At 38.6% G+C, this 24179-nt stretch overlaps 1 protein-coding gene across 11 annotated transcripts in view; it reads left to right on the top strand.

Annotated features, from left to right (window-relative positions):
- The window catches only part of zbbx (zinc finger, B-box domain containing), an 80114-nt gene that overhangs the window by 236 nt on the left and 55699 nt on the right, over positions 1–24179 (top strand). For 2 of the 11 annotated variants that reach the window (XR_011344186.1, XM_069896855.1), the window contains exons 1-8: positions 1633–6243; positions 7891–8024; positions 11379–11492; positions 12736–12832; positions 14179–14227; positions 14297–14400; positions 19306–19401; positions 23048–23206. Coding sequence is in view for 2 of the 11 variants with exons in the window: in XM_069896855.1 (XP_069752956.1) it covers positions 7936–8024; positions 11379–11492; positions 12736–12832; positions 14179–14227; positions 14297–14400; positions 19306–19401; positions 23048–23206 (708 nt within the window). In the remaining 9 variants the exon portion in view is untranslated. Of the gene's footprint in view, positions 1–704; positions 1101–1631; positions 6244–7890; positions 8025–11378; positions 11493–12735; positions 12833–14178; positions 14228–14296; positions 14401–19305; positions 19402–23047; positions 23207–24179 lie in introns of those variants that run through there. The other 9 variants (XR_011344183.1, XR_011344181.1, XR_011344180.1 and 6 more) reach the window with 9 other exon arrangements.

The following is a 24179-nucleotide window of genomic DNA, read 5'->3' as shown; positions in this document are numbered from 1 at the left end:
GAGAGGGGGAGGAGAGGAGAGGGGAGGAGAGGAGAGGGGGAGGAGAGGAGAGGGGGAGGAGAGGAGAGGGGGAGGAGAGGAGAGGGGGAGGAGAGGAGAGGGGAGGAGAGGGAGAGGGAGAGGAAAAGGGGGAGGAGGGGGGGAGGGGGGGGAGGAGGAGGGGGAGGGGGAGGGGGGAGAGGGGGAGGGGGAGAGGGGGAGGGGGGGGGAGGGGGGGGAGGGGGGGGAGGAGGAGGGGGAGGGGGAGGGGGGAGAGGGGGAGGGGGGAGAGGGGGAGGGGGGAGAGGGGGAGGGGGAGGGGGGGAGGGGGAGGGGGGGAGGGGGAGGGGGGGAGGGGGAGGAGGGGGAGGGGGAGGGGGGAGGGGGAGGGGGAGGGGGAGAGGGGGAGGGGGGGAGGGGGAGGGGGAGGGGGGGAGGGGGAGGGGGAGGGGGGAGGGGGGGAGGGGGAGGGGGGGAGGGGGAGAGGGGGAGGGGGAGAGGGGGAGGGGGAGAGGGGGAGGGGGAGAGGGGGAGGGGGAGAGGGGGAGGGGGAGAGGGGGGGGGGAGGGGGAGAGGGGGAGGGGGAGAGGGGGAGAGGGGGAGGGGGAGAGGGGGAGAGGGGGAGGGGGAGAGGGGGAGAGGGGGAGAGGGGAGAGGGGGAGAGGGGGGGAGGGGGAGAGGGGGGGAGGGGAGGAGGAGAGGGGATGGGAGGGGAGGGGGCTGCCAGAGACGTTCAGTAGCTTTTCCTTGAACCCCATGTTTTGGATGGGTTGAGTCGTCAGGCTCGTGGTGCCCCCGAATGAGTTGCCAGAGGGGCAGGTTTTCCCATGGACCAGGTTGGATGCAGGCTTCTGGTTTAAGTGGAAGCACACACACTAAATGCCGGAGAAATACAAGATATCAAGTGATAAGTGTTAAATGTGAAATATTGCAAAGATATGGTCAGGTGGAATTGGAATCGTTTCACGTCAACATAAATCAAGAAAGCCTCCTGTGCATTCACTGGCTCTCCCAATTCTCAACTGGTGAATCGGTACTTCTCCACGCTGACTCTCCTGTGAAGGAAGGAGAGGTACAGGGTCGATGCTTTCTGGAAAAGTCTTGGTTGCTGCAGCTTCCAGGTACAGAAAGCAAACAGAAAAATAAAGCACTGTACAATGAATACAAGATAACATGAAAAAGGAAAGAAATGTAGAAACAGTATAATAAATAGAAAAGGGAATAGAGGTCTGCGAGATTCTGAGAGGCAGCCAGCACCTTTTTCCTAGGGTGGCACCAGAGGATATCTGGACAAAGTGAAGGGAGGAAAGTTTAGGGGAGACATTGGGGATAAGGTGGGTTTTTTTTTGTATTTGTGTGGGTGCCTGGAATGCTTTGCCAAGGGTTATGGTAGAGGCTGGAACGATAGGGGCATTCTAGAGAGTCTTAGGCAGGCACATGGATGCAAGAAAAATGGAGGTAGGAAGGGTTTGGCTTTGTTTAAGGAGGAATATATAGGTCAGCACAACATCAGGGGCCAAAGGGATTGTACTGTGCTGTAGTGTTCCATGTTAAGTCAATATTCGTAGATAGCTAGGAGTGTGCAAAAATACTGTGTTGGTCGTGCTGACAAACCTATACTGTGTTGGTCGTGCTGACAAACCTTTGATGGACTTTGAGAAAGGTAGTATGGAGAGGTTTAAGAGCCTGATAGCTCTCAGGAAAACCTGTTCTTAGTAAGGGGTCGCTTAAGGTGGTATGTGACTGGGAAGGGATGGTTGAGAACCACTGCTCCAGACCCAAATGCTACTGAAATATTTTGCTTGAGAAAAATTGTCATTGACCCATTTCCTTTGGAGGTATGAAACCATGCACATAATAAAGTCAATTAGGTACAATTAAAGCAGTGGTTTTCAACCTTTTTCTTTCCATCCATATAGCACCTTAAGCAATTCCTTACTAATCACAGAGCACCTATGGCATAGGGAATACTTAAAGTGGTATGTGAGTGGAAAGAAAAAGGTTGAGAACCACTGGGAAAAGTTGGGTCCAAGCACTTAAACTGGCAATACTTGCCTCACACCATTGACTGGTGACATGAGTATATCTGTTTATTCCCACTCTTTAATTTTTTAACAATAACCAATTCTTCAAACTATATCAGTATTTTACCTTTGACGCCATGTGCCATAATCATGTTGATCAACATGCGTAGGATCTCGTATGTATTTGATTTCTCTTTAGCCCCTTTCACACTTCCAAGTGGTCCCAGGAATTAATGGCCAATCAGCCTAAAAAGGGTCTAGTGTGGAACAAAAATCTTCTCAACGCCAGCGTGAGATGACGTCATCTCACACCAAGGATAGATGGCCTCAACCCCCCCTAGTACAATCCTCGGTGTCTGCAGATGCTGGTGTTGCAATTAGGCAAGTGTAGAACGAGCAATTGCATTCTGGGATAGAAATGAACACATTAAACCCCATGGGAATTGTGCTGCAGACGTGCTGGAGTCCTAAGGTAATGCAGACACTCCTCCTTTCTTCCTTGGAAGTTAATATAATGTAAAATATAGCAGGCACATTGGGAGAGCATCATTAAAACTGTGAATTATAAAATCAGATGTTATTTGGTGTAATTTTAAAGTAGTTTAAATCATTGTAAAAAGTTACATACACAAGCAAATATTAAAAATAGCTTCTGCAAATTGGGGGGATAGGGAGGTGCAAGAGTTTCTCACCCTAAGGTTGGAGGAGAGAGCTGGATATGAGTTAACAGACACAATTAAAGATGGGCGATTTTATGAGGGTATTGCATTGAGCTCAGGGCAATGGGGTATCAGAGGGCCAAAAAACAGGTAATTAACGTTAAAGACTAAAGAAGAGGCTTCACCAGGTCATGGTCCACAACTGGAGGAGTAGTGCAGCCGTTGGGACTAACCTGGCATATGACATCTGGGGTACAGGTAGACAAGCAACACCTCTCATCCTTGCAGGCAACCTGGAGGCTAGGAAAGGGTCTGCTGCGCAGTCCCTTGAACCCAGTTTGCAACCTGAGGAGGATGAGGTGCAGGAACAGGGTGCCCCTTGTACCTCGTCTGCCCCAGATCCATCAACCACCCCTGGTCCTTCATCTGCTCCTGGTGCCTTCCTCCTCCCTCCCCCTGTACCACAACCCTCCCTCTGCCTTATCCCCTTCCACTATCTCAGCTGCCCAGGAGACTGTAACTGACCAGACCACAAAAGCTGAAAAAATAGGGATCACTTCTACTGCTGAACTAGAAGCTGGTAAGACTTGTAATTTGTTCAGTGTCAATTCTTGTTTAAATTAATGGTTATGACGTGGCATCTAATTCGCATATGTGCCTCACCACTATCCAGGAGGCAAAAGCAGGCTGAAACATAAGAAGCCCACAAAAAGCCAGGAGGCGGCAACTGACATCTGTGGGCTTCTGTCTGAAATAGACCAGAAGAACAAGGAAAGAGAATGGGACCAAAGGGAGAGGCACATTGAGATGTTGCAATGATTAACACAGCAACAGACCGAAAGTCAGAAACGTGCAACTGACAGACAGGACCGCCATCCTGACAATGATGGTTTCAAATGCTTGATAATTGAGATTAGACAGGAGATGCAGGCACAGACTGCAGTGATAACGAGACTTGCCTCATTCATCGAAGTAATTGTGTAAGTTCAGCCTTGGCCCTCCATCATCCAGTCTCTTTCCTCCTTTGGCAGGCCTCCTGCCTCCACCTTCCAAACATCTTCTGCTTCCATGCTGCCACAAACCTCATTTCATACCCCTCCCTCCTCTCACCATCGTCACCCTCCCCCTACCACCCTACGCAGCCTTCCTCCTCCTACTGCCATCTTTCAGCTCCGATGAAGAACCCCACCTCCATGCCAACCATCATGACCCCCTCAAGTGAGGCACACTCGTCATGGGGTGGTGTTGAGGGTTCAGCTGATCACCCCCTCATTGGCCATTCTCCTACATTCACTTGCTTGAGGAAGAGGATGAGAATGCCCAATGAAAAGTTGCACACAATCCGTTATTACTGAAGTCGTTCTGTTTACAACTTTTGCAGTTTGTTGAACTTATCCTGACATGTAGATGTGCACCACATTGCCGTGATTACTTGTGAAGGCTTGGTAAAGATTTATGGGAATGAAGAGATGGCAACAATATGTTAAACGTTTATTCCAGAAAGTTTTTGCACTGCCTTTATTGTCTACGTTTACACAAATGTTGCACATGACATACCTAGGGACATTGAAGAGGTTTTATTCTAGAGTTAAGATTTTACCGTTGCGCTATACACAATAAAATTTTATTGACTTTTAATTGCAATGACTCAGTTGTTATCTTCACATTTGCACAGAACTGTCATAAGAGCTTCACGTATGGCCTGCTGAACACAGCCTGTTGCACCTCTGCAAGGGATCCTTTCTGGAGGAGGGAGATCAGATGCAACAGCCCTCCACTTCCAGGAAGTGTTCCTTGTCAATCTCACAAATGTTATGCAAGGCACAGCAGGCAACAACAACCTCTGACACAAAGGCGGTATTAATATCCATTCGTTTCGACATGCACCCCCAGAGATCTTTGAGCATTCTCCGTAACCATTCATGTGGAACTCAAACTGAAGTTGAATGTGTGCTAATGGTGTTCATTGATGCGATGTTGTGTGAACCCATTTTTTCAGTGGGTAGACAGGGTCCCCAACCAAATGTGCGGGTATTTCCATGACATCAACATTTCTGAAGACTTATGTTAAAATCATTGCGAGTGTGTGGGTTACTCAGAGCAGAAGGAAACGACAGCAGTGCCAACTCACCAATATCATGCGTCATGTTTAAGCAACATAATCACTTGCATCACTGGGGAAGAGATAACTGCCTGCATCCTCAGCCATTCTGTAAATGGGAGAGTTGGGAAGTACTTGAGCATCATGGGTGCGACCTGGCCATCCCACACACACATCTGTGAAGCTGGAAACAGATTAGGAGAAAGCTAGAATGGCATAATGCTTACATTTTCAGGTGAGGACAACAGATAATAATGGATAAATCATCCTTAGCAGCAGTTGCTTGCAGAACAATGGAGTGCCACCCTTTTCAATGCTTGTAGGATGATGGATCATCCTGTGGGGCAATGATAGGAATATATGTGCCATTGATGGCACCAGCTCACATTGACTAACCACCCCTTCTTTCAAATGTCTCCATTGTCTCCTGAAGACGTTCCCCAGTCAGCAGCCCAAAGGTTATTTTTCGCCACGTAATGTCCAGCTCACTACCATGAGTACAGTGGAGATACTCACACCAAAAAGAACACAGACAGAATGATACTCTCCAGGAATGGCATACCGCCACAAGGCTATTGCAAGTCTGACCCAAGGTTCCAGAGGCCTTCGGCATTTTTGTGTTCTTGCACCTCAGGTGCAGCCCCAGCATACCAACAATGAAATCAGTCATAGCACGAGACATTTGTAGATTCTCACACCACTTGTCATCATGGTATTTTTCAAAGACTTCATTCCAGAACATGGGTCCTTGACATCTCTCCCTATTCTACATCCTTCTGCTATTATGTACCCTTCCAAGATACTATTATTTATGGCAGACTTTCCGCTCAGCCACACTCTCCTCAAACACATCACAGGTGTCCAAAGGATGTCCAAAGCGATATATCTGATATCCATCATTGTACAGAATGAGATGATATCACTTCCGCCTTTTGCGTGTTGTGTCATTCGGGCAGTTTTAATTGAAGGTAGAACAGATTTAACCGTGGGGATAGCTCCTTGCAAGTGTGAACGCATGCAGTGTTCCAATTAGGAGTGGTGAAGTGTGAAAAGCAGAAATGCCATTCCTATCTTGGGACACTGAATGGCCGATTTAGTGGGATGCATGTGTAAAAGAGACTTTTGATATGTTACTTTTTTTTACAAATTTTACCCTTTTCCTTTGTGCTCGTGGTCAATTGTTTAAAAAAAGTGAAAATAACCTGAAGTATGGAATTTACCAAACATAATTTTCTTGCAATTGTATACTAAAGTAATATCTCACCGATCAAGCTAATTCCTGCAAAATTCAACTGCTTGTATCTCCCTGTAGAGCTCGTCGAAAGAATCAAAGACTTGTTAATCCAAACCAAGGCTTTTATTAGCAAAAGACAGGAGCTCTTCACAGGTGGCCGACCAGTCCGGAATGATCCGACCTGGCTAGGGACACAACCCTTTAAGGCCCAGACAATAGACGTGGCTTAGCTCTCAGCCAATCGCTGTAAGCACAGTCTAGATACAGTAACTATATACACTATGTACATTGGTGATAGATCTGTACTATCACACTCCCTACCAGTGAAAATGTTTCAAAATCTTTTCACAGTTTTAAACATCTCAAATATGGCATCTCTTTATTTTTTTCTATTGAACAAATTTCAATTCCTTATTATTTGCATCATCCAAGTTATCTTTTCTAGCTTTTCCATTATTTTAAAGTTCTTGCCACAGAACATCATCATTTTTTTAATTAATATTTCCTTGCCCTTTAATGACATTTGTGTTCTGTGGCTGAAGTCTACACTGTCATGTATTTATTTAATGTTGTTGTAACCTAAAGTCTTGCATTCCAGAATTGAAATGGCTGGACATATTGAGTTGTGCTACTAACTAATGTTTCCACATAATTTATTAAATCTGCCTGGAGATCTGCTCAGTTATAACATTGAAACTGAGCTGATCTTGACCAATTGAAACCCAGCCCAAGCTCAACAGACTATAGTATTTTGATACCTGAACTAACTGTGGTTATTCAGATGACTCAAGGTGCATAGAATGCATCAAGTACCCATGCAAATGTACTTGCAGGTATATCTTGTAGAACACAATTAATACATTCCAAGCAAGTTCAGTGTTATGGAAAACCTCACTGTTCAAAGCATTATTATAATGCGCTTTAATGTAATACGTTCCAATTATTTATTTATTCTTTTACCTAGAACTCTTATGCAAACATGTACATAAGATATATATACCAAAGGGATATATAAAACTGAAAAATGACAAAGATCTTTATTGGCAATAAGTGAACATGGTTTATTTAAGAAAATATTTGTCCAATGTTTGGTCTTCTTTAGTCTTTTTTTCATCGTATCTTTATAATATCAAATAGCATTTTGCAATTCTTGCCCAACTCTGATTCTCGGTTCTACATCCATAAGGTAATTGCAAGCATTGTTAATTTTTCCAATAAACGTTGATAATTCCTCTAAGGTGAATTCTTTTTTTGGCACTTCATGAACATCTTCATTTTGCAGCTCATCTTCATAAAAACATTGTTTATCCATTCAATGAAAGTTTCATCATCAAAAGTTCACATTGTCACAGTCCAAAGTTTCAAATCCCAGATTGACAAGAATTTTTAAATTATTATACCACTGTTGGTAACACAATATTATTATTACTATATCAAAATTATTAACAATGCTATATCAAGACCCATGCTATACAAAACCGTGTTATATAGGGTATGCCTATATTTACAAAGTAGTGCAACAATAGCTGTTTATTTGCAGACAACTGGCTCGACCTGAGCAAAACACGTGAATGGGAACGATTGGGCTCAAATTCATCACTGACATTAACACTCTTGTTTTTTCCCTAAAATTTTCATAGATCCTTATAACATCTATTATTGTCTTGGCAAATTGCTTGATTGAAATTTACCATTTATTAGGTGGGATATTGGGATACCAATCTAGTGATTCATATTTTAGAAAATGGGAATCGCATATTACCATATTGTCCTTGATGTATTTGCTTCTTTATGCATTGCTGAACTATTCCATGAGAATCATACTTGGTTATAATCCAGTATCTTGTCTTTTTAATTATATAATAATATTGCTTTTTTTATTTTCTTTTACAGATATCTTTTACAGATGGATGTAGTAACTGTTATGGTTTGATTTTGATGTTTTTTCCACCAGTGATGATGAATCCCAATAATTTCATTGTGGTACCATCCAACAAGCCTGTGACTTCTGTTAAGTTAAAAGCAAGGTAAAGCAATTTAATTTTAAAAATACAGAAAAAGAGTTCTGTTAATACAAAAGTGAAGTGAACATGCAAAATGGAATTTTTAGGGAAAGACTTCTTTGGAATATTCCTTTTCTGTTTTTAATTGCAGTTACAAAATGTATGGTGCCTCATTTTAGATTGTGATTTTAACTAAATATGTTCACTCACTGAATTCTTGATCTTTGTATTAATACAAGCATTACTTATCTTTAAACCAAATTCAGTGCACCTTGATGGGAAATTGAAAGTATCAGTGAATACTTATAAATAAAGCAGCATCTGCTTCTTAAAATATTCTATATTTTGATTTGTAGAAAATAATTACTTTAAGTGTTTAATATATCAATAAAACATTGCATGAAAGCTACTGTTTCATAAGAAACGTCGAAATATTGAATAAAATTCCATGGGTAATAACATTCTATAAAGGCTTAATTGAGTTGAATTTTGGTTGGCAGATTCATTGGCTAAACTAAACTGAACACTTCTTAAAATATTCCATATTTTGATTTGTAGAGAAGTGTAACTGAACTGAACCAAGGTGAACTGTAGGTCAGATGATGTTATAAACTAACCACCTGCTCCTCCATTGATTTCACCATTTGATTCTAACAGAGAAACTGGATGCATTTTACATTTGGATCCTCAGCTTTAAGCCAGGGATGACTAGCAAATAAATCATCACCTAATTTATTTATTGTTCTTAAATGATTTTTGGTTATATTTATATAACGTATTAAAGTATTTAAATTAATTTGAATAGTTTTTAAATATTTCTGTCCTTGGGAAACATTTAAAGACAATTCAAAACCTTCTGACAGGGATGAGTGTCAGAGCAATCCAGGGGCAGTATCTCAGTATGAGGCCTACGCACTTCTTAGAGCCCACTTTTCTCTGCAGGATGTCATTCAGATCATTTTAGTGGTCTCCATCCAGGAAAGGTCATTCTAGCAGAGTACTCCTGCATTATCTGGCTGTGTGAAAAATGTGGAAATTTATATGTATAGCACCAGGATTGCATTGCAACTATTATGTTAAAAAACATGAAATGGTCCTTCAGCAGAATCTCACAATGTGTTCAGAAATACAAACCTAACATTCCTTGTGACCAATATATTTACAATCTTAAAGTGTACAAATATGATGCAGCTTGTAGAGCCTGGTACTAACAATGAAGAGTTTGCACACTTGCCCTGTAACCACATGGATTTAAGAAGCCAAACTAAATTGTGAATGTGGAGATGGGTGGCTGAACTGGGGTTTGAAGGGGAGGGTGAAGGTTGATGGAAAGTGGAGAGTATAAAGTGGATACGTGTAAATGGGAACTTGATTAGCATGCACATAATTTATGTGATGTGTGACTCTGATTCTAAAAGACCAGTGCATTTTCATATACAGTAAAACCTCTGATATCCAGAATTCAAGCAACCGACAAAAAAATCGAGGAAAATAAGTTAAAAAATGTTAAAGTAAAATAATAGGTAAAAATATGCAATGTTAAAATTGTTCTGTTATGGATTGAGTAAATAAAATTATGATAAAAATATCTTAAAAAGGTATAGATTATGGGGGTTTACTTTAGGTACATTTCACAAATAGACATTAACATTTCACAAAAGACATCTCATTTAAAATGTAAGAACTATGCTAAGGTGGAGCCTTCAAGTCTACAGTGACTGCAGAGACAATGGAAGTGTACTTGTGACAGTTTTACAAGTAGGTGTTAATAGATCACCATGTTTACTCAGGGCCTAGGCTCAAGAATTGAAAGTTGTGTGCTATTAAGACTGGTGCCAAATGTTTAAATTGCTGGTTGAAGTTATTCTAAGAGGGATCGTGTGGTTTTGTAAACAGAAAGAAGGGGAAAAAAACGTGATTTATTTGGAGAGAGAGAGTGCAAGAGACAGGTTTACAGTAGGAGTTGTTGTTGAAGGCTGCGAGCTTTACCCTCCTGAAGATGGGTTTTGAGTTCAGATTTCAGCCTATTATCAACCCTTGTAGTCAATTAGAAGTGGAAGTGTCTAGTTAATGTGTTTCTTCTGGATTAGGGTGGAAAAAAAACTCTGTAGTAACCTGGAAGAAGAGGTTATCATTTGGAAAACCCAAGAGGGGGCAAGTTTCTTTGACAAGATTCTGAAGTAGCTGGTTGAAGGAGATCAGTTTGTGTGTGTGTGTGTGTGTGTGTGTGTGTGTGTGTGTGTGTGTGTGTGTGTGTGTGTGTGTGTGTGTGTGTGTGTGTGTGTGTGTGTGTGTGTGTGTCCAACAAACAATTAATATCTCTCTCTCTCTGAAACCAACAAAGACCTTCCTTTGTGGTAACAATTTAAGTTAAAGCACCAGAGCCTGCTGAAGATCGTAAAAGTTAAATTCTGTGCACAGTATGAAAATTGCCTGATAGCAGTGAACTTGGAGAAGTTAAAAGTGAATGATTGGACAGTGAAACAAAGAACTTTCCTGAACACTTACACATTACATACATGTGCGCTTAGAATTAGAAGGGGATTAAGTTAATTGTAATAAGTTAAAGATTGATATTACCTTTGAAGAAAATTAAAAGCATCTTTTGTTTGAGTAACCATTGTCTTGTTGAATTTCTGTTCCTACTGATTTTTGGAGTCCTCTGAAGTTACACATCAACCTTTAGTGAAGATGGAAGCAAATATTCAGCCAGTGGAGTACCTTGGTTGTGCTTTGCTCATAATAGCTGTTTTGGCAAAAGTTTGAATAAAGTTGTGTTCGAATAAAATGGTGTTGCTCAGGATGAAGAGCTGGTTAATGCCTCTTGCAGTTAGGGTGACCCTCTGAAAGTCTCTCTTTTTCCCTGCTTAGTAAGAGTCACCCCGGTCAGTTTTATCTGTAAACTTGGTGGAAAGAGGGTGTTCGACTTTCAGGCGGCTCCATGGAGGGGGAGGAAGCTGCAGGTGATGGTTAAATGTTTTCAAACTATGTGACTGAGTATAAAGTAAAATGCTTTAAAGTTTATATATTCATACAACTAAAGTTTGTTCAGTGTAAGTGCAGTAGAGTATTTTTGTCTTTTTCCTTTTAAATGTTTATTCTTACAGCAGATGAATTTGTTAGGCATTGTAAGAGTGAGTGTGAAACCACTGGAAAATACACTCATCTACCTATCCCCATAGGTGCCGGATACCAGAGGTTTCACTGTAGTTTTTATTTTATGGCATTTTATACTTTTGATTATTATTACAGAAGTTCAGTAAAAATCCAGACTGGGAACACATCCATCCTATTTAGTCATTTTTCTCAGGTTTCCTCAGATTTCAAGTTATTTGCGACATTAAATATAATATTAAATCTTGAATGCTTTTTCTCCAGAAATCTTCGGGAGTTACGATTAGAAACTACTCAGCTTGAACTAGATAATGATTTAATGGAACAAAAATTGCAGCAACTTCGACAAGTCATGAGTAAGGAAAAAGAGGAAAGGGAGTAAGTGCTATGAGTTACTATTTTGTATAAGCCTTCAGATCTGTGAACTTGCCCATGGTTTCCATTAAAAACAGCAATTTGCATTTATGTAGCAGTTTCTGTAGTAATAAAAAATCTAAAAGTCTTTCAAATTGGCATTAGCAAGCAAAATTTGATATGAAGGCACATCTCAATATTCGGGGTGTTGACCAACAGCTTGATTATTAATAATAGACAGTTGCAAAGTTTAGGGAGTAAGTTCAGAATCTGGGGCAAGGAAGCTGAAGGCATACCCACCAATGGCTGAGCAATGGAATCTGAAGTTTCCCAAGAGGCAAAAATTGAGGGATGCAAAAATCTTGCTTCAAAATATAATCAAATTTTGATCGGGAGTGGGGGCATAATGTTTTGAAATGTCACAACTCATGAAGGTTTGACATAAAAAGGCTTTAATTTGCTGGTTGCCCTCTTACAAGAATTTTAACAGCAGTATTTGCATCTAAATCTAAAAATATTGATTAAGGCTTTCCTGTCCTTTGTCTTAATGGTAATTTTGCCTTCCTACCATTCAAAGTAACCTTGGAAAGTATCTGAATGAGTTTAAGAGTAGACCATTTTACTTTTTGGTGACTATCTCTTTGTTGTAGAGGGTCATCTTAAATTTGTTGTATTTAAATGTTCCAACTGTCGATTAGTTTTCTTCTTTGGCTTGGCTTCGCGGACGAAGATTTATGGAGGGGGTAAAAAGTCCACGTCAGCTGCAGGCTCGTTTGTGGCTGACAAGTCCGATGCGGGACAGGCAGACACGATTGCAGCGGTTGCAAGGGAAAATTGGTTGGTTGGGGTTGGGTGTTGGGTTTTTCCTCCTTTGCCTTTTGTCAGTGAGGTGTCAGTGAGGTGAGCCCACCTCACCGATTAGTTTTATACAATTTGTAAATACTACTGTGACTTGCCATTTAATTTAGTCCCTTGTCATTGTATATTTATGAATTTACAATTTTTGACCTGAGAAATCATTTCATAGTAAATGATTACAGATTTCTTTATACTTGTTTATTGTTCTGGGATGGTAGTGTACAGGATTGAGTATTTTTAATTTTAGTTTTGCTTAAATTCACCAAGAAGAAATGATAAGTTACCTCATTGAAAATTTCTTAAGAGTTTGCAGTGGAAAATGGAACGTAGATATGGAAACTATAGATTTTTGTGGACATGTTTATTTTATGTTTGCCTTTAATTTTGCATTTTCTTGTGGTTATTGTAGACGAGCAGGACCATATCACTGGAAATCTGGACAGACAGGGAACCTTACAAATCATGCACAGGTAGTGTTGAAGATTAAAGAAAGCTTTAATAAAAAGGTAGGTTGAATTCACAATAAGTAAGAACTAAGATTATTTTAGAAGAATTCCTGTCGTTTGATGGTATTGGCCAATAACACACTTGCCTGTGTTTGTGATGTCTAATATAATTCCAATAACCATCATAATTTTTTATTTGTTTTTAATGTAAAGGTTTTGCTGGAGAGAAACTTAATTGTAGACTTTGGAAAACTCAGCATGGATATACACATTTTGCTATCGCTGGTTCAATGAATTATTCCCTCTGTCTAGCTTTCAATTATCAATATGTTAGTGGTGAGGAAAGTATGTAAAACGCATGCATTATATTTAATATTGCACTGTATGCACGTCACTACTATTACATCTCCCATCCACCTTTTACTCCTCTTCCACCCTAAATTGTTGTTCTCCAACACCAGCCTAAAAGTGGATATCAGCTGTGTGTCTGTGTTAGATTAAATAAAACTATTGCTGCTTCCTTTGTCCTTGTGAAAGAAAAACAGGAATGAAGGGACAAATGGCCTGAAGTTTGAAGGTGCTATTGAGGTTTTGATATGATTGCAGGAAATGGTTTTGTGATTTAGAAGGAGGAATACCATATAGAACAAAAAAAGTTCAGTGAAATGGGCCTTGTATATTATCATTGAGTAATCTTGAGCATCAGAGAGGCGGAAGACACTGGGGTTGGACTGCTCTCAAAAGTTAAGATGACTGGAAGGTGAATGGAGAAAATGGATCTTGAACTAATGCCATAGGTGTAGGACATTGAGTTGTAAGTGATGGCGTTGGTGGAGATCCTTGACTTGTAGCTGCTGGTGTGGTGGTACATGCTTGGAGTAAGATGATTAACATGTTTTAACATGCTACCAATGAGAGGAAAAGGAGGGTTAAACACAGGAGAGAGAAAATAAACAGATTTTGTTTTATTTTTACTTTTGGACTTGTTCATCTCTTGAATATGTCTGGTATAGTGATTGTAATCAACAAACTCAGTGTATCTGGTCATAACCAGCATTGAACAAAGAAGCAGAAAAAAAAGATTGCTGCAAAATTAGCTGTTTTGCTGAAAAATTAAGGCAATTTATGTAAATGTTTATGGATAGATTCAAAGATTTGCACCACCCCACATATTGGTTTTGTTAACTTGTCCAATGGCTTGTATATTTCAGCAAATCCTTCTGAGCAAATCTGTTTAATTTATTTGACCAGCATGCAAGTAAAATTTAATGATGATACTGTCCAAACAAACTTCTATGCCTGCAAATGAAATATCTTTGCTTTCAAATTATTATGTGAAAATAGTTGCATATTTGTGATATTTTCATTGTATATCAAAGTAATCCTTTAAAATTATTCTATCACAGATAACTTCCGGAAAGACAAAAGTCAAAATACTGAAGGACCAGTTTGAAGGTATGGCTCTTTGTTTCTATAAGTTAGAAGCAAATTAAATGGATTCTTATTCTTATTGTGTTGTTTCAGATCATCCAAATCACATGTCCTCCGGTGTACCAGTTTGTGAAACTGAAAGGCAAAAGGTCAGGGTGAAGTTATGTGGACAGTGTGAGATCAGAAGTCCTGTGCTGGTAAATAAGTTGTTCTTTTTTTTGCCAAATAGTTAAAAGATGCAACAAGAGACTTGAGTATAATAACAGGAATAACTGTTTGAACTTAAAATTGCTTAATATTGATGTTTTGGAAGAGTAATCAAACTTGTCAAAATAATAAGAGATCTGAGCAAATTTATACCCACTTTAAGTGAGCAATTTTTGTGTTAATCCAACTGAAAGCTTGATTTGACATTTGTTCCTGCAAAAGTTTTTAGAAATGATTAATATACATTAAATATGGTTTTGATAATTCTGTATTATGTGTAAATACTAGGAAAATAAAAGGAAACCTGAAATAAAATAAAATTATAAACCTTCATTTCAATTAAAAATGTATGGTTCAACTCCCAATGTAACATTTGTCAATTTAATCAAAACAGGAGGTGTACAGTGCCCTCTATAATGTTTAGAAAAAAGATACTTTTTTTCCTTTATTTGCCCCTGTGCTCCAGTTAAATTAATAGTCAAGCAATTCACATGTAATTAAAATGCACATTCAACATTTTATTCAAGGTTATTTGTATACATTTTGGTTTAACCATGTAGAAATTACAGCACTTTTTATACATGATCTCCTCATTTCAGGGGACCATAATATTTGGTTTCACAGATGTTTGTGAGTACTCAGGTATGTTTAATTGGTTCATTGGAGCATTTATAATAGAGTTAGGCTTGCTTTTAAGCTTTTGATCACTTTTGGAGTCTGTATTTCCAATACAGCTATTTTTTTGAGCATGAGGACCAGAGTTATGCCAATGAAAGTTAAATAAACCATTATGAGGCTGAAAAACAAGAATAAAACAGTAAGAGACATCATCCAAACCTTAGAATTACCAAAATCAACTATTTGGAACATCATTAAGAAGAAAGAACATACTGGTGAGCTCAGTCATCACAAAGGGACTGGTCTTCCAAGGAAGACCTCCATTGCTCATAATGAAGAAGGGAGGTGTGGAAGTGTCAATGACTATTGTCCACAGAAGACTTCAGGAACAGAAATTCAGAGACAACACAGCAAGATGCAAACTACTAGTTAGCCACAGAAACAGGATGGCCAGATTACAGTTTGCCAAGAAGTCTTTAAAAAAGCCTGAAGAATTCTAGAAAAAGGTCTTGTGGATAGATGAGACCAAGATTAATCTGTATCAGAATGATGACCAGAGCAAAATGTGGAGGTGTAAAGGAATGCCCAAGATCCAAAGCATACCACCTTTGCCATGGTTTGCACCTTACAGTGTAGCCTCTGTATTTATTTTCATGAATATTTAATTCCCAATCCTTTCCACCCTCCAACTACATTTCTGTAGTGGTCACTAAATTATGCCCCTTTGTACTGGTTTGAGCCATGCTCACTGACCTTGTTTCAATTACTACGATAGGAGATTCAATAGTGAGGGGAACAGATGAGAGATTCTGTCGAATTGATTGTGAATCTCAGATGCTATGATGCCTCCCTGGTGCCAGGATCCAGGATATCTCAGGTCGAGATGACAGCATTTTTAAGAGGGAGGGTGAGCAGCCAGATGTTGTGGTTCATATAGCGATGCATGAGTTCAAGGAGTTGGGTGTGAAGCTGAAGGTCCAATCCTCCAGGGTTGTGATCTTAGGGTTGCTACCTGTGCCAGGCGAGAGTGAGGTTAGAAATAGGAGGATAATGCAGCTTAAAATGTGGCTAAAGAGATGGTGCAAGAGGGAAGGCTCCAAATTTTTGGATCATTGAGAATTCTCTCACAGGGGAGGTGGAACCTGTACTGGTGGAACGATTTGCATCTGAACTAATATTCTTGTAGGAAGGTTTGCTTGAGCTGCTCCAGGGGGCTTAAACTAAATTTGCAGGAAGATGGGACCCAGAGTGCCAGAGAAGATGGTCGACTGGAGGAGGAAAAGGATGATGTTAAAGACTGCATATAGAATCAGAAATCAAAGAGTTGTGGTTGGTGGAAATAATGTTTTCAAGGTCATCTATTTCAATACAAGGAGTATTGTAGGAAAGGCATACGAGCTTAGAGTGTGATTGCAGGAGGGACAGGACTGGCAGCTCAATGTTCAGAGGTTTCATTGTTTTAGATGCAAAAGAGCGGGCTACTTATCGGTAGTGCAAAAAACTATTCTCAAGAAAGGTGCATATACAAAAGAGAAAAATGTAAATAAAGAAAGAAATAAAACAAATTCCAATATAGAAAATGAATATTCAATAATAATGTGTAAAATAAGTCTTTAAATGAGTCTCTGATTGAGTTTGTTGTTTAAGAGTTTGATGTGGAGGGGTAGCAACTGTTCCTGAACTTGATGGTATGAGTCTTGCGGTACCTATACCTCTTTCCTGATTGTAGCAGCGAGAACAGAGCATGTGCAGGGTGCTCTCAGACAGCAGTGTTCCTTGCAGATGTTCTTCATGGTGGGAAGGTTTTTGCCTGTGCTCCCTACTTTTTGCAAGGCTTTACACTCAGGGGAATTGGTGTCCCCATATCAGACCATGATGCAACCTGTCATTACACTTTCCACCACACATCTGTAGAAATTAGCTTGAGTTTCTGATGTCATACCAAACCTCCTGAGAAATTAGAGGCGTTGACGTGCTTTCTTCATGATGCGATTACTGTGCTGGGTTCAGGATAGATCCTCCAAGATAGTGACTCCCAAGAACTTAAATTTGCTTGCCCTCTCCACCTCTAATCCCCAATGATTACGGGATCATTTGGTGACATTGAGTGCAAGGTTGTTTTAATATTAGTCAGGCAAATTTTCAATCTTAATTTTCCCTCCTGTATCCCTATTTTTTTAATACAACCCACTACAGTGGTTTTGTCAGCAAATTATCTCCAATTATTTTGTCTGTGGGACTGAAGCCAAGAAAATTATTTGCACAATGGGGCAAAATATATTTCTAAGCTGCTCAAGCTACCTCTTGCCACAAAAGTTTAATGTTTTCAATGGCCTGCTTTATATTGTATTTCTTCCAAAATTCTGTACACAAAATTCCATTTTCTCCTGATGTTTTGTGAAATGCTTGTGCAAAAGTCCTTCAAAGATAATACGAGTTGAATGATGCAAGAGTTCCTTGGTCCATCAGTTGAAATAATGATGTTGTATTCAGTGGTAGAAACGCATCTTTTACATTTTCAATCAAATCCCCCAATGAACTAGGATGTCCTGGACCATTATCTAACAGCAAGAACATTTTAAAACTAAGGTTATTATTCTTGCAATATTTTTCAAGAATAATATGAAATAATATGAAATGTTGGGCAAAAATATGAAATGAACCAAAAAGTTCTTTGGTCATCCAGGTTTTTTTATTAGCATGACAGATAAATAGTAGAGTTTTCAAGCACAGGGATTCAGACCATGGTACAATAGTGTAGGCTTAGTTTTAAATCCCCTTCTGCATTGGCTCCTAATAAAAGTGTAAGGTGATCTTTTGAAGCTTTGTATCCTGGTGGAGATGCTTCATCTTTAACTAAAATAGTTTTTGTGGGCATTCTTTTCCAGAATACGCCCGTTTCATCAACATTAAATATTTGCCTTCTTCAACAATTTTTTGAAAATTTTGTAGCCGCATTTCATCAGTGCTACCATCTTCCCTTGTAATTCTTACGTTGTGTAATCCTGTTCAATGTTTAAAGTGGGTCAAACCAACCTGAACTTGCATCAAAAGTTTCTGTATCCCCTTTAAATTTATTTTCTTTCATCATCAAAAAGATGTTTAAAGCTTTGGTTTGATTGTTTTTATTTTGTCTAAAGTGATATTTGCTTTTGGTTACAATCTTTGATCCAAAGATGAAGTAGCCCTCACTAAGCATAGCTGCTTGAGGCAGTTCGGTAGGTCACCAAAGGCTCTCAAAGACCTCTACAGGTGTACATGGAGAGCATTCTGGCTGGTTGCATCACTACCTGGTATGGAGACATCAACTCTCAGGACAAGAATAAACTCCAGAGGGTTGTTAACTCGGCCTGCGACATCACAGGCACCAGCCTTCACTCCAATGAACACTTCTACAAGAGGCAATATCTTAATAAAGCTGTTTCTATCCTCAAAGATTGCCCCCACCACCCAGGCCATGCCTCTACCAATTATTTTGTCTGTGGGACTGCTACCATTGGAGAAAAAGGTACGGGAGCCTAGACAAGCACTCAGCGGCATAAGGATAGCTTCTTCCCCGCTGCCATCAGATTCCTGAGTAATCAATGAACCAAAGATGCTGCCTTACCTTTTGTACACTATTTTTTAAAACATTTATTTGCACATAAAACACTGAATTTCATGACTTGTTCATGACAATAAATTCTGATTCTGAAGTAGCCATTCCATATTGATCATTAATGGACTTCAGTTTCAAATAATTAGAGAAACTGAAGGAATTTTACCTTGTTCTTTATATTCGTGCTTCTTACTTACAATTGTGTCTATTGTTGACTCATTGTAGCCCAGATCGTGTCCGATTTTCACATTGCTGGCACTATCTTCATGTTGTTTAATAACTTTGTTTTTCTTCTAATTGCTTTTCTTTTCCTTTTAATATCAATGTCAGATTTTTTTCCACAGTTTATTTTATCCATATTTAATAGGAGGCACACTCTGAGTCTGACTGTCATTTATTTAGGGCCATACACATGATCTACTTATAACTCGAGAATTTTCCACAATGTCATAAAGCAGGAAATAGACGCAGTTTTCCAAATCGCAGTAAATGAATTTTTTGTTTATAGAATTAGCCTTTTTTGTAAATTAAACTGTAGAATTTAATGCCAGCTTTGGTTTTTAATAGACCAATACTAGAAAAAGTAACTGCATAAATATTTGGTGCATAAATATCATTTTATTTTAATCAGTGAGCATTTTAGCTAACATCACATTAAAACATTTCTTATTTCCTGTAGGTTTGTATGGAGTGTGGCGAGGATTACTGTTCCAGCTGTTTTGCTAAATTCCATCAAAAGGGGGCACTCAAGTTTCATCGGTTTTCTCCTTTTCAGGTACAGGCAACTCATTCATAATACATATTTGTCTTAAAGTGTTTTTTTAAAAATAAATGCATTGTTAGTTATATATCTTGAAACATTTATTTTCTGATTGAATTTTGCATGATTTTGAGGTTAATTTGATAACTTTTGATTCTCAGCTTTCCAATGAAAGGAATCGAAAAAAGTGAAAACACTGAAATGCTAGAGGAACGCACCTGATTTATTTAGCATTTAGGATCTTTTTGACCAAAATATATTGCCAATATTTTGGGCCTGAGCCTTTCTTCAATGAAAAATCAGAAAAGGCAGAAGCCAGATATAACAGAAAATCTCAGAATTCAAGCAATGGGGCAGAAATCTAAAGCAACAAAAGATGTTAATTAGATGTGATAAGGGTCTAGGTGGAATTTATCATGTCTTTGTGAAATGATACAGGCAATGGTAGAGGGGGGAGAGGAGGACTTTTAAAGAAAAGCAGAGAAGTCGATACTAATTCGATCCAGTTGGAGGGTGCCCAGTCAGAAGATGAGGTGTCGTTCCTCTAATTTATGGGTGGTCTCAATCTGGCAGTACATGAGACCATGGACAGACATAATTCAAAAAAGTGATCACTATTTCACACTTGTAAATCTAGCACATTGTAAGTAACTGCCCAATGATCTTCAAAGGTGTTGCTGTATTTTTGTAAACTTTGCCTCAAAGTCAATAGGCAAGTAAAAATCAGTCAGTTTAATAATATGCTATCATTCATTTGTCGCAAGCTGCAAATTAAACTTGACTTCAATAAATCAAGGTCAAATGTGGACTTCACATTAACTGGAATTGAACAATGGGAAATCATTGGTTTAGAACACACAATGTATGAAAATAAGAAAATGTTATTTTAAGTTGCAGAGAAAACATGTATTTGAGTGAATTGTAACAAAGGGTAGAAAATTGAATCTTCTTTCCTCATTTTCATTCTCCCAATACAATCAAAAGCTATAGAATTGAGATGGTCCCATTTATTTAACCGTTTAAGATGGTGAAGACAGTCAGAGTGTGAGCAGGAGGTTTTTTTGATATATTGCCCAGGCAGACACCTTGATGATAATATCTACTGTGGTTCTGGCACAGACCATACATGTTGTGAAGGTGCATGGTTGGGGTCACTTTGTATGTCATGGTTTCACTCTGTGTTAATCTCGGTGGTATGTTTAGAACAGTATTTCCTTAAAAGGCTTTCGACACTCCAGCCAAAGTCAGGTAGCTGAAGAGAGAAAATTGATTGAGATTATTTTTGTATTAATTTTTGAATCAAATGTAATATAACTGATGGCCAAAAAATGCTGGCAAAGGGATTTCTGATGTGTCTTTCTCTGAAATATTAACTGATTAATATTCTCAACAGATGCAGTCTGATCTGCTCTTTCCACTATTTGTTCTTCTGTGCTTTTTTTTTTCCTGGCTGTATATTTTTCCTAATATTACTTGTCACTGGAAATATTGCTTTCACTTTCTCTTGCAGCTGATAGTTTGTGGTTAATATTTTTGTTGTGAGTGGAAGCCCAACTAAATTCTCAGTGATGCTTCTTAAAACGGCTTGGATGAATTGCTAGGAACTTCTGACAGAGCACAGAGAGAAAGTGGGAAAGAAAGCTGTGGATTGTTGTTGATTACATGGTAACTAATGTCATAATAACTGCTCCCGTGTATAAAAAATAATTTCTAATATTTGGAATGTCATTTACTTCATTGAAGATGAGAGAAAATTTCACAATCTTTAACATTATTTAACAATTTATTATATTTCTGCTGTTTGATATCTGTTCAATGCTTGAGAAGTTAATTATAATTCAAGCTGTTTGCTCCTTGGATTTCTGTCTCTGAAAATATTCAACCTCATTAGCTGCTCTGCTTGCTTGATGACTTCACAATTTCTGAGCACTGCAAACAAAGAAAAAAAATCACCAAGACAGCATCTTTCCATGTTATTTCAAAAATGACCAAAATCCCTTACTGGCTGAAAAAATATTTCAGCCAGTATTATCATTTGGAAAATAAAATATAGAAATATAGCTCCCCTAATAACTGGCTCCAGTCTAGAATCAGAATATACAGAATTTTCTTACTCTTGCGTGCTGTCTCAGTCTGACAGTCCATTGTCTCATTTATTGCTAGACTGAGACCACCTGCAAATTGGTATTCCCTGTGGACACCCTCCAACCACATGGCATCAATGTTGCTTCTCCGGTTTCCATTAGTTCCCCCCCCTCCCTCCCATCTTTCCCTCTTTCCTTTTCTCTCTCTCTTCCCTCTATATTCCTTTACCCCAACTCTGCATTCACAAGCCAACCCCACCCCTCTCCCATCAATTCTCACCTTTCCTTTTTCTTGGCCTCTTCATATCCAATTATTACCTTTTGTCTGTTGGTCTGTGCTCCTCCCCCTCCCATTTATTTTATTAAGGCGCACCTGCTTTCTCTTATACTTTGAAGAATGGCTCAGGCCTTATGGACTCTGTGAGACCTACTTAGTTTTTGTTACAATCACATCATGTTTCACTGGTGGGTTTGTTTAGTATGGTGCTGGTAACTCAAAGGTTTGTGTAAATTTTGTATTTGCTTTCATTCCTCCCAGTCTAATGTGCCATTTCTAAGGTCACATTTTCTTGGAAGTGCAGTCTCAAAATTGTGTGGTCCATAATTTTGAGATTGTATGAGGATTGATTTTGTACTGTGAATAATAAATGTTGAAATTTATGTTGGCATTACAAGTGGCTCATGATAGGAAGTGCATGGTTGAATTTCACAAATCACATATTTTGACATGAAAATACAGTACAACTCAGATTATCTGAAATGGTCAGGACCGAGTCTACGTTGGATACATGCCTTTTTCAGAGAACTCGTCATTTTTAAAAAAATGCCGAGCAGCAACAGCAAATCATTTGACACAGTGTTTAAACAACCACAAACAACAAGGGAAGACACTTTATGGGTTAAAATAAATGCTAGCCACTGCTGATCACCGACCCCTCCCAACAGAGGCTCCGCTCATACTGTGAGCTTGAGATCCCCGCTGCTGTTGGGACCCCGAGGCCCGCGCTGCTGCCGGCAGCTCGATGTCCCTGGTCAGTTCAGCTGTGAAAAATACTTGAATAAATGAGCATCTCTGATTTGTTTCGGATATCCTCATTTATCCGAATTTTCTTTTTAAATCGGATAAATGATGATTTTGGAGAATCCGATTTTGGATAATCGAAGTTGTACTGTGGTTGCAAATTTATTCTATTTCAATTTGTCAATTTTAATTCGTATGATACTGAAATAAAAGTGTTGTTGTGCTGTTGTCTCCAATCTCCAGGGAATTTATTCCATGCCGAGAGAATGATGTTTTGTTAATCTTGCTGAAGGTACCTAGAATGATGCAATATTTATCATGCACTGTTTCAAGTTATCAACGTATGCAGATTTTTAGTTGTGTTCTTTAGGCCATTCTGTTCTATCATGTTTGTAAATGTCCTTTGGAGAACTATTGAAATATTGATGATGATGGATTGAATAATAAATGTTTTGACTATGCTGGAATGAAAATTTAACAAAGTGTGCATTAAGCTGACTTCTTTAAAAAAAATTGTTCCATTTAATTATGTCATTCATTTTTATGTTCTTGACAGACTGAGAAACCTACATCAAACAATTCATTGCATTTAGTCAGCCAATTTGAAAAACAAATTGAATCTGATGACTCTCTTGTGAATTCAAAGCAGTTTTTGAGGAAATCATTTTCAGGAAGAAAACTTACATCCAAGATAAATGTGCATCAAAAGGCTGAGGTGAGTTATTGGTTGAATTAAGAAGATTGTTTGTGGAGAAATGATCATAAATCTAAATGGTACATATTTTCATGCTTACTAACTGGAGGCCAGATTTATATAATAAAATTAAAACTGGTACAGTTGATATTTCCGATAAGGTGTCGACCAATAAAACTAGAAAACCATGTACGTTTCAAGAATCATTACATGACCTATCTATTGATAGTTGTGTTGGTTGGTGGGAAAAACTTAATGGAAGTAATGTGGTGAATTGGCTTGTGTAACTTTTTGGATACATGTTCCTGGTTTTTTTCCAAGGTAAAGTGAAAGAATGGTGAATGTATAATTTTACATGGAAGTACATGGGAAGTAGTACAAGCATAAGAAAACAATCAGACCTTTAAAAGATTTTTGTTCAACAATTTCATTTGATTTAATTTCGCATAATCTAATTAGCACATTGTTATTTAAAAGGGGACTTCTGATCATTGAGTCACTGAATCATGCAGGACAGAGGCCAACTTTTTAGTCCACGTTGACCATCAAGTGCCCATTTATACTTGTCTCATTTACCATCATTTGATCTTCACACTATTTCTTTTTCAATCTTTTTATTAATTATATTATAATTAAACAATACATGAGGAGAATAGGAGTACATCTTCAAGAAGGGGAAAAAAAATCACTATATGATATCATATGATATAATATATTGCATTACACCACAATTGATGAATATGTTCTCATCTCCTCAAATTGAAATCTTCAAAAAGAAACATTTTATTTAAAACCCCACCTAATATAAAAAAATCAAAGAAAAACAAAAAAAAAGACTGAGCAGCCTATCCTGAGAATTTATTAATAAAAAATTATCGTCTGGTCTTCACCAATAAAGAGAAAAGAAATGAAATTAAATATTGTCTGGAAGGGAAAATAATTATACTAATTATACTGTGGAAATAATTTATAAAAGGTCACCAAGTCTCTTCAA

Source organism: Narcine bancroftii, chromosome 9 (assembly GCF_036971445.1).
Source record: "Narcine bancroftii isolate sNarBan1 chromosome 9, sNarBan1.hap1, whole genome shotgun sequence".
NCBI classification, from domain to species: domain Eukaryota; kingdom Metazoa; phylum Chordata; class Chondrichthyes; order Torpediniformes; family Narcinidae; genus Narcine; species Narcine bancroftii.
Note: the sequence above shows the minus strand (reverse complement) of the source record. Positions and strands in the feature narration are given on the sequence as shown.